General features: G+C 31.8%; 1 protein-coding gene across 1 annotated transcript; it reads right to left on the bottom strand.

The window, feature by feature from the left end:
• LOC145280043 (uncharacterized) lies at positions 1 to 11,281 on the bottom strand. The gene is made up of 4 exons (XM_080131712.1): positions 11,153 to 11,281; positions 9,708 to 9,853; positions 3,924 to 4,067; positions 1 to 262 (listed from the first exon to the last, which is right to left on the bottom strand). The coding sequence occupies exons 2-4, from the start codon at positions 9,831 to 9,833 to the stop codon at positions 179 to 181; spliced, it is 354 nt and encodes a 117-aa protein (XP_079987838.1). The 5' UTR covers positions 9,834 to 9,853; positions 11,153 to 11,281; the 3' UTR covers positions 1 to 178.
• Positions 11,282 to 11,552: the final 271 nt, after the last annotated feature.

The following is an 11,552-nucleotide window of genomic DNA, read 5'->3' as shown; positions in this document are numbered from 1 at the left end:
AAAGATAAAGCTGTATTTATTGACAATTGAAATGCATCAGCTGAATAAAAAAAAAAAAAAAAAAAATCAATTCTTTTAATTTATTTTTTTTTTTCCTTTTTGGTCCCAGAATGTTTGTAGTTCTCTTAAATACGCAAATCTTAAAAAGGTCTCTGTTGGCACGATTTTATTTTATTTTTTATAACCCTCTTCCTCGCTGCAGTTCATAAAAATAACATCCCTTGAAAGAGTTGATCCGGACATCAACCTCACCTTCTTCCAACTGAAATAGAAAGAGAAAATAAAAATTCTGAATGAAAAAAAAAAAAAAAAAAAAAACTATTAAAAATTTTTTTATCTATATATAAAGTTGTAGTTTCTGTTGGATTGCTCGTTCGCAAACTTTTAGGCTTACAGCAATAACCTCCTCTCTGCCCCAAGCATTATATCTATACACAGTGCCGGCAAAAAGAAAGTCTGCACTTGTAGTAATTGTCTGTATTTTTGAGATGGTGTTTTTATTGATTGAGATTGTCGGACTGACTTCCTCATCTTGGTTGTTATTGTCACAACGTTTCGGCCGTTTTTAATTTTTAAGCTACATCAATTTTTTAAGTTTGTGCTAGCAGGGAGACCCGATGTTATCTGGGATTAAATGAGGATCAACTACTGTTCCAACTTCCATACTTTTATTATCGGTGAAATCGATCATTTTTTAATCAAATCAAATGATTGCATGCTTTAGTTAGAGACCTTCCCACCCCTGCAGTAACTTAGTCCATAACATATTGTAACTACATAGCACTGTTAAGAATCTACTGTTGATTTTATAAAATTATCTGTAAATAATGGGTTGAATTAAAGTTTAAAATGCAAAAGTCAAGTATCATGGTTCAATTGTGCTCTAAACAGAAACATTAATTTCAAATGTGCCCCTATTTAAAAAAAAATAGTTGATTTTATGAGTTGGGTCTTTCTGCTTGTGTGATGATAGAACGTCTCAAATGCACTTGTGATGTTAGGCTGTTAAAAAAAAAAAAAAGTGTCAATTTTGGTCATAATCGGGCTTCTTTCTTTAATCAGATGTTTTTGCTAATTGATATTCGATACTTATCACATGCATTCCGATACAGAATACTCGCAAACACATCAAGTACCTTTATATGAAATTTCCAAAAAATCGGCCCAGCCATTTCAGAGTCCATAGAGAACTCACATACATACATACACAAAGTTCCTTTTATATAATAGAGATCTGGGAGGTGGATGAGGTGTTATTTTTATCAATTAAATGTTTAAAAAATTAGTTATATGGCTATTTATGAAGGATGCAGAAAAACCAGAATGATGAAAGAAAGTATGAACAAAAATAATCGAAAACAGTATTTGGGTTATAAATCTTCACAAAATCTATTTTTCAAAAGATCTTTCACATCTCAAATCAGAAAATATGGGGCTGAATGTTAAAATATCTGATATGATGCAACATCTTTGATAATTTCAGGAGAAAATCTCCCCCTTCTCAAAAAAGAACGCAAAAATGGAGTCATCAAATGAATTTAAGAGTTTAGGATGGCTAACGTTCAAAAAAATTATTTCGATTTTATGTTTGGTCTGATTGAAAAATATAACATTGTTTAAAAAACAATACCCGTTTTTTTTTTTTAGAATTATTATGTAATAGCGATATCTTTATTAAAATATTTGGTTGAATAAAAAACAAATTTATATGCATAAAAGGATTTTTAAAGAAACATTCAGCATTTAATTGTTGTTATTGTTATTGAAGTTGGAATCATTTTACGTTTTTTTTGTTTTGTTTTTTACTAATGAGTAGAGCTATGACAAGAGAATATTCTTATCATTGTTTTGACTCTCGAGTATATATCCGACACAGTTAATCAATTGAGAACCACATCACTCTACCTAAAAACATATAAGATATTAACTGATATATACTCAATAGTCAAAATAATGAAAAGAATATGCTGTTGTCATAGCTGTACTAATGAGTCACCATTTATCAAGGGTCAATTTGTAACAGAGTGCAATGTTTAGGCCGATGTAACCTCTGACCTTCTTCAGGTGTAATTTGTCGAACTTGGGAAATCTTTTTGTCAAACTCAGGGAATTTTTCTGTCAAACTCAGGGAATTTTTCTGTCAAACTCAGGGAATTTTTCTGTCAAACTCAGGGAATTTTTCTGTCAAACTCAGGGAATTTTTCTGTCAAACTCAGGGAATTTTTCTGTCAAACTCAGGGAATTTTTCTGTCAAACTCAGGGAATTTTTCTGTCAAACTCAGGGAATTTTTCTGTCAAACTCAGGGAATTTTTCTGTCAAACTCAGGGAATTTTTCTGTCAAACTCAGGGAATTTTTCTGTCAAACTCAGGGAATCTTTCTGTCAAACTCAGGGAATCTTTCTGTCAAACTCAGGGAATCTTTCTGTCAAACTCAGGGAATCTTTCTGTCAAACTCAGGGAATCTTTCTGTCAAACTCAGGGAATCTTTCTGTCAAACTCAGGGAATCTTTCTGTCAAACTCAGGGAATCTTTCTGTCAAACTCAGGGAATCTTTCTGTCAAACTCGTGGAATCTTTCTGTTAAACTTAGGCTTTCCGTCAAACTCGGGTATCTTTCTCTTGAACCCTGGAATCTACATTGGAATTTCGAACGGAACTCTTTATTTAATCCATAATGATAGTATGCTCTCATTCCATCAGTTATGACTGGATAAAAGTCCTCAGTAATCTGCAATTGCATTCTGAGTATCGCCCACACTGAGAATTGAACCATCAATCCACAGAAAAATGTCATTTAGAACTAAATTTTACCAAGTGCTTTATCTGTTATGTCAGTGGTTTCTGCGCAAAGACCTGAAGAAGGTCAGAGGTTAAATTGACCGAAATGGTGTGAGAAATGAGAATTATAGTTCAAATAGTCTATATACAAACTATCAATCCTCATCTCAAAAATTCAGAAACATGTTTTGTTTTTTGTTGTTGATATCTCGTTAACTGAATGGCATTTAGCCAGTAAACATCAATGAATGTGGGTTGAATTAATTAAAAAATGTGTGTGTGTGTGTATATATATATATATTTATATATATATATATATATATATAATGGATATTAGCAGCAGTAGCTGAAAAAAGGCATAGCTGCAAATCAGGAACTGTGCATGAGCTGGCGCAATGAGAAAAGAAAAAAAAAAAAGATACCACGTGATCAGGAGAAGAAAAAGTGCGGTTGAAAAAGATGAATGTGTAAAGTCGAAGACGACAAATGGTTGTCTATGGTCAGCATGTACGTAGTGGAGCAGAAAGAAAAAAAACTGTCAGGTGAGATTGACATGTGGCCCCACAGTGGCAGAGAGAGACTCTAAGTTGGTGTCAAGACAGGGAGAAAGAAAAAATAGTAATAAAGGACTTGTGTTAAAAAAATAAGAAAAGCCGGGTCAGATTTATTCATTTTTGTTTGTTTGTTCCTTTTTGACAGTGCCGGACGGGACGGTGTAGGAGGTCCGAGAGAGGTTTGAACTGTAATGTACATGGTTCGAGCGTAACGGCTACGAAATCACAGTTGAATAATTGAAAATCACCACATTAGCCAATCCAGAAATCAGTAGTTCTTTCCCCTTTGTCACCAAACATATAGGAGTGAAACAAGAGTTATGAAACTAGCGAAACTAAACTTACTCAGAACAAAAAAAAAAAAAGCATTAATTTTTTGTTTTTTAAGTTTCACAAATAATCAGTTAATGATTTGATTTTTTATAGCTAACTTCCCATCTCCATAGCAAATATGAAAATTGACTACCCGATTAATCTCTCTTAACGATTACAGATCCTTTGCTATTAACTAGAATGAAACTGATGAGAGCTAACGTGGTCTGATAAAAAAACAAACTTGGTGCAATCAGAAATAGTACAGGTTGAGCTTACCTCATCATGAGCGTAGAGGGTTTCATAGCACGACTTGGATATACAGATGCGCACACAGCGTGTATGGTCTAATGGACGAGTTAGTAACTTCTGACAATTTGGAGACGTTTCACACTGACTTTTGGCATGGCGATAATGTTTATCCTGAAAATCATAAAAATAAATAAATAAAAAAATGTATACACACATTTGTAGTTTACTTAATGACTTGTGACCTGTTAGGTCAATGTTGGTACATTGTTGAAGAGTTGAAATTGATGTTTTAAATTGGCGACTACCATTTTGTGCACAAAAACAAACAAAAAAAATCCGTCACGTTTTTTCTTCCCACTGATGCATACAAAAACTAACTCCGAGTAAGCAAAGCAATCTTCTCCTTCACAAAAATCACAATTACGTTCCGTCATTCTTCGGGGGGGTGGGGGGATGTCCTTATATGCAGACTTTTAATCTCGACAATACCACAATTTGCATATCTCTCTTTTCTTTGTACTGAATGGATTCCGGGTTCAAATGACAGTGGTTCTTGTGCACATTCTATTTTGTAACCTCAATAGAACCAACACAGTCTTGTTCAGTTCTGCTACAACTGTACATGAATAATTGCATAGAAAGGAACAATAGAAACATCTTTTTTCCCTTCTTTACATCCTCCTACTGTCCTTCTCTTGCATCACAATTGCTGCTGCCACTCTCTCTATATGCCTCCTCGTACCGCTTCTCATTTCATTTGCTCTTTTTTTCGATCTAAAACACTCAATATGCAAACAACCAACCAAAACTCTCAGATTTACAATTACATATATAGTTTTTCTTATATCCAGATAATCTGTGAGTTAACAATAAAACAATTTGTGATGACAAAAAAGAATTTTTTTTTTTAAGTTCTAAATCTTAACATTTTTACAAATATTAATTTATTAATTGCGGAATATTATCCTCATCTTTCTTAGTTGTTGTTTCACGACGTTTCGGCCAACTATTCCTCTGGCCTTCGTCAGGTGGTAACTGCATTCTCAGCAATTACTGCCATCCATAGTTGTTGTCGTCTCACCATGTTTTTGGCCGAAACGTCGTGAAACAACCACTAAGAAAGATGAGGGAAATAGTCTGCAATAAAAAATAAATAATACTCATCTCAATAATGAATTCCAATTAAAAAAAAATATTTTTTACAAATGTTGTGAAAAAAAATATCTTTAATTTTCTATGCAAATATTCTTAGGAATGGCTGGAATCTAATTAATTGGACTTTTATCTTTTTTATTTTTAAAATGAAAAAAAAAAAAAAAAGCTGCACTTTTTTGGTTTTATTTTGAAGAGTGCAGAACAAAGGAGACAATACAATTTCAGAACTGAGAGAATAAAAAATGTCAACAATACAAGAACACAAAATAAAACATTAATTATCTGAACATTTATAGAAGTAAACTAAAATTTAGAAAATTTTAACACAAAATAGAAGTTTTTGAAAGTATTTTTTCGACAGAAAAATTCTGAAATGAACAATTTTTTTTTATAATGATTGGAATCCTTTTCAGAGAGGAGTAATTCATTTATTTATTTATTTGGGAATATTATCCTCATCTTCTAACTGTTGTTTCACAATGTTTCGGCCAACTATTTCTCTGGTCTTCAGAGCCTGTGGCGCAGTGGATAGAAACGTTGAATCTCTGCTGTTCCAGGTGAGCATTGTCTGGAGATAACGGTTTCAATCCTATCCAAAGCCGACCAGAGGCTTAGTTGACCAAAAACGTGGTGAAACAACAACAACTATGAAAGGCAGTAATTACTGAGGATACAGTTAAGAGACTCAGCATTCCTATCCTGTCGCGGTTTACCGCCTGACGAAGGTCAGAGGAATAGTTGGTGGAAACATTGTGAAACAGCAACTAGATCATGAGGATAATAGTTCACAAATAAATGAAAGTTGTCGAAATGCATTACTTAAAAAATTTTTTTAAAATAAATAATCATTCTTGGAATGTGTGTGATTTTCGTTTTGAGAAAACATATTTTTCCCCCTAAATTTTCAATTTTTTTTTTAAGTTAAAATTTTGGAAAGTTGTTCCATAATAATAATGCACAAGTGCCAAATTTTCTAAATTTTATTTTACTTCAATAAATGTTCAGATAATGAATGTTTTTTTTTCGTGTTATTGTATTGTTGTTGTGTTGACATTTTCAATTTTCCCCAGTTCTAAAATTGTATTATCTCCCCCTGTTCTGCACTCTTCAAAATGAAACCAAAAGAATTGTTCCGTGATAATAATGTACAAGTACCAAAATATCTTTAACTATGATCACTCCAAATAGTTGAAAATATTTTTTAATTGTACGTTACTGAATCCGTAGATTAACATTTCTCAACATTTTAAAAAATAAATTACGTCTCAAGGAATCCATGCAAAGAAACAAAATACATTTTTTCTCATTTTATTTTTTGTCACTTTGTAAAGATCATAATATCTTTTTGAATAACTGGATTAAGATGATGTTTGTTAAGATCTGGTCGAGAAATTGATTTTATTTTTAAATATATCGTTTTAAGCAAAAAAATATTACATACTTAATTGTCATGTCGAAAATAGTAATATATCCAAAAATTACAAAAAATTCATAGAGTAGAATAACTGCTGTGTTTTTAGTAGTGTTGGGACAATCGGAGTCGGAATCGAGAATCAGAAAAAAATCGGAATATTTGATGGTATTGGAATCGGTATCGTAATCGTAAAAAATCTGTATGGATTTTCCGATGCCAAAACGATTCTTTACATTGTCTTTTTTATTTGATTTTGTTTAAAGCAAAATCTTCCATTGCTTGTAATAATGATAAAATAGTAAATTTTTATTGATTTTAAACCACTAAAAGCGATAGATTTTCCCCCACAAGTATATTTTTACATTTAGGAACATATCTGCACATTTAACATGTGTATTTCTACAGTAATCGGAGATAAAATATATCTATATAGTTAAATGTTTAGAGATTTATAAAGAATCGGTAATTTTATTGGAATCGGGGAAAAATATTGGAATCATCAATCACTAGGTTTTAGTCAAAAAATAAAGTCTATCGCTATAGACAACAAATATTGCAGTCATGACACAAGTAATCTAAAATATTTCTTTCAAGGTTATGTCCCCTGCATATAGCCTCCTACTGCCTATTTTCTAACGTTTAAGAAAAATGCAATTTTACTCAATTTTCCGTAAAAAATTACTTTTAACTAGAAATAACTTTCTACTCAATGATTTTCCCCCAGAAAATCCGCTCTGTTACTTTTTTTACTCATATCATGTTTAATGTTTGTGCAAAATTTCAAAAAATTCCAAGCTGTAGTTATTGAGAAAAGTGCGGACGGATGAACGGACAAGAGTGAATTTACAGGTCCACCCTTCTTTTGTTGGAGGATCAATAACATTCATTTCTCATTCATATTTCTGATTATACATTGAAGCAACACTATTATGCCAACATGTTGTGGAACAGTAGTTCCCAACCTTTCAAATATGGTGATCCACATTAAAACCACCAATCAAGAAGCAACCTCAGTCCTTAAAATCTTATAAATACATTCATTTTTTATACAACAAATTGACAGATGGTAGGATTGGTGAGAAAAGAGGGAAGTGGCTGCCTGTTATCATCGCCTGTGTGATGATTCTCCCTCACCTTTTCTCTCTCGCTTTCTTCCATTCTCCTAAATCTCTCATAGAAGAAGAAGGCGACGACACTTAGTATATGTGCTCATCATAATAGAAATATTCCCAACAGACATTACACGTAATAAATTCAATTCAATTTTCTCTACACATGGAAAAATATGCAACCTGTCGCAAAAAAAGAAAATGGTGACACTGAGGAAGAAATTTACTTTTGCGTCCTCCTGTCCTCTGGAAACATTTCTTACATTAAATAATAAAGTTTTATATATTATTCACATTCCTTTTACAATCAATTGACAATCGCATGGGACCCAGTGTTGTAGAAGATTATCTTCCTTCTTCAAATGTGATGACTCCATGCAGACTTAAGACATTAAAAAAAAAAAAATATTGAATAAAAAAAAAAAAAAAGGTTATATTGTACATATCCATTTTGTGCTGACGATCTCCCCCTCAAAAAATTTCACTTAATTTGATCGAGTAGTTTTGTTTTTTACAGCGGAAAAACACGTTTTTATGACAGCACATTGAAGTCAGCTATCTTTGAATTTTTTGTACACGCCATGGGGAGATAACTCAGTTTAAAGCACCGACACTCCCTCCCCATCTTTAATATTAGCTTTTCTTCCTAAAAATAGAAACTTTTGCTCGGTATCATAACAAATTGTTTTTTCGCTATAAAAAAAAAAAAAAAAAAAAAAAAAAAAAAGAATACTTGATGAAATTAAGTGAAATTTTTTTTCGGAGAACTACATTCCATAACGGATATGTACAATATAACCGTTTTTCAATATTTTCATTTTTTAATGTCTTGATTAAACTATACAAGTACCATTAATTCTACTTTTGATTAAAATTTTACTCAATATTTTTTGGTTCCCTGACAAAAGGAGGGTGGACCTGTAAATTCACCATTGTCCATTCATCCGTTTGTAACAGAACAGATTTTCCGGGAAAACTCCGGTTTCCTCCCCAGGGGTATCTTTTGCGTTAAAATGGCTAAACTGATGCCTTGGATTTTTATAAAACTTTCTGAAAAATTGTAACTAACTGATTTCTATATAATTTTGTTTGTCTATACTTTGTGATAACTCTTGAGCATGCCCCAGGAGCTCTTTTAAGGCTAATAAAAACACTCAATTTTTGGGACTATTTTACCATATTTGTCCAAAATTTTCTCTGTATGTCTATTTAGCAGTTTTGCATGGTGCTGAACTCAAATTTACATATGTTAAGGTTTTCAGAACTTTTGGGGCTAAATGAGGGGGAAGGGGTAATAGATGGACTTAGTTATTTCTCTTTTTGCATGGTGCAGAACTCAAATTTACATATATTAAGGCCTAAAACTACACCGTTTGTTCATTTTCACCAGGATTTGACATCCCCTGAGGACTTTTGGGGCAAAATGTGAGGGGAGGGGGGGGCAAATGCTGAACTTAGTCATTTTTTTTATGCCTCGTTCACTGTGCACTCACAGGGACCATGCAAGCTTCACTTGTTTTCCCTAATTCTTGGGATACACAAATATTTTTTCCCAATATTCAAGTATATCAAATAGTTTTGTTATTTTATTTTGAACTGCCATCAAGTGTAATCACTTGAGTATTAAAATGAAAAATGAAATTCAGGTATTTACCAGAGTAGCCAACAAATGAAAAAAAAGTGTTCAAAATTCAAACATATAAATAAATATTACCAAAGGCAAGATAAGTTACTCTTTTACCTATACAGACATTACTAAATAAACAAAATATCGATAGAAATCCACCTAATAAGTGTCGCCGTGACATTTATTAGATGGATTTTTATTAATATTTTATTTATTTTTGGACTTTTGAGATATTAATGACTCTTCGAAGATGGCATGTTCAGGGGTTGGCATGTTGTTATCGGTTTAACTTACTAACTCGGCACTACTTTTTTTTTTAACCGAATAAAAGCTTTAAAATATGTTAAAACACACAAAACTTATACTGGTAGATAGAAGAGTAACTTATCTTGCCTTTGGTAACATTTATTTGGTATATTTTTTTTAATCTTCTTTTTGTTTGTTTGTTGGCTTCTCTGCTAAATACCCTGAAATTCTCATTAAAAAAGGGGGTGGGGTATACTTACATCTCTTTTTTTCCTGAATTTATATTGTTTGAAGCTATACTCTTTGGCCTGGATACTGATGAAGAAATTCAGAATGATGACAATCAGCAGAAACCGAGAAGTTGAATTAAAGGAAGTCAGGGACATTGTTTTCACTGGGAAATTAACTGAAAAACAAAGAAAATAAAATTTATTAAGAGGGCAACAAATATATGAAATACAATTCTCAAACTTGTTATTTTTTTAAAACTTATCGATGCAAACATTCAAATGGATAGAACTAATTTTTGGGGTGCTTCTACACTATCAGAACAAAATATTTGTAGTCGATAAATGGAGTTTTGCAGATAAAATAATAATAGCTTCTACTGATTTTTTTTTTTTTCAGTTCTAATAAATTACAATACTGCTGATTTTAAAAATTATTTTTATATATAATGCCTTGAATTAAAGTTTAAAATGCAAAAGTCAAGTATCATGGTTTAATTGTGCTCTTAACAGAAACATTTATTTCAAACGCGCCCGTCCCGTCTTATCAAAGACCGATTTACCAGAACGTTGTAACTAAAAAGTGAGCACCCCTTTCAAATGTCGAAATGATTTTTTTTTTTTTTTTTCATAATCTGGTTAATTAGTGTCCAATCAATAATAATCCAGTGAAAAAATTTCAAAAAGCCTCAGTATAGAAATTACGCATGGGGGTGATGGTTGTACAACTCCGCCTAATTTTATTTCACACTGTTTGCTGCGGACTTCGAGCCACCCATTCTTATGCGCCCCCACCCCCTTTTTTTCTGAACAATTATCATTTGGGTGAAATAAAAAAGGGGGGGGGGGATTCACCAATCTTCTGTAAAAAGCAACGAAGAAAGGAAATAACGGTTCACGCGAAGGGACCCTGATTAACAAAATTAAAATATTAACCCAGCGAAATGTTTATGAAAATAAACATGATTTTAAAAAGAATTATCGGAATAAATAAATTCAAGAAGCAGCAGCCATTTGCAATGATTTTATTCTTTTATTTATTTTTTTTAAGTTTTCGTTCCGCTACTAATCTGATTTTTACTGTCATTTTAGGATGTTTTCGTCGATTCTATCTTTTTATGCCGAAAACAATTTTCATATACATAACTTACAATACACGTTTGACTTAGTTACAAATGAAAAAAGTTCAAATTAATCTCAGATTATTGCAATGTAATATTTTATTTAATCTAAAAGAAAAAAAAAGGAAAAAAAAGGGGGTTAAAACTGTGACCTAAAATGTCCATTGAAATTTTTTAAGTCGGATTCTTCCGATAATGGTTTGAACTAAACGAAAAATTATCACGAAATCGCATCTTGTCTATATATATATATATATATATATATATATATATAGATCCATACAGTTAGCAGTGTATGGGAAATATATAACTCAATAAATTAAACACAGAAAACAACGAGTAAAGATTAAATCTCACCTCTATGGAATTTTCATGTTCCTTCTTTTAATTTTCCAAACAGCAAGTAACTCTCCCGAGTCTCGATAAACGAAAAGGTTCACGAGAGTTATCTCCCTTCGTTTGCATTGTTTTATTTTTTAAGTTTTTTTTTTTTTTGCTCCATCAAAATCATGATTTTATAGCAATGTCAATATTAATTTTTTGATAACAAATTAATCAACGTGGAAAGCATTTTTAAGTTTATTTGGTGCTTCTTCGTTATTAGAGCGAAATTCGAAAGTCAAAAAATTGAATTTTCATTAAAAACTAATGGTATCTATTTACTTTTTATGTCAATTTCAACTAAAAGCATGTTAACTACCTAATTATCATATCGCAATTAGTTAAATATTACTGCATTATTACAACCTACCCACCA

This window comes from Euprymna scolopes, chromosome 7 (assembly GCF_053919585.1).
Source record: "Euprymna scolopes isolate OS-2025 chromosome 7, ASM5391958v1, whole genome shotgun sequence".
Taxonomy (NCBI): domain Eukaryota; kingdom Metazoa; phylum Mollusca; class Cephalopoda; order Sepiida; family Sepiolidae; genus Euprymna; species Euprymna scolopes.
Note: the sequence above shows the minus strand (reverse complement) of the source record. Positions and strands in the feature narration are given on the sequence as shown.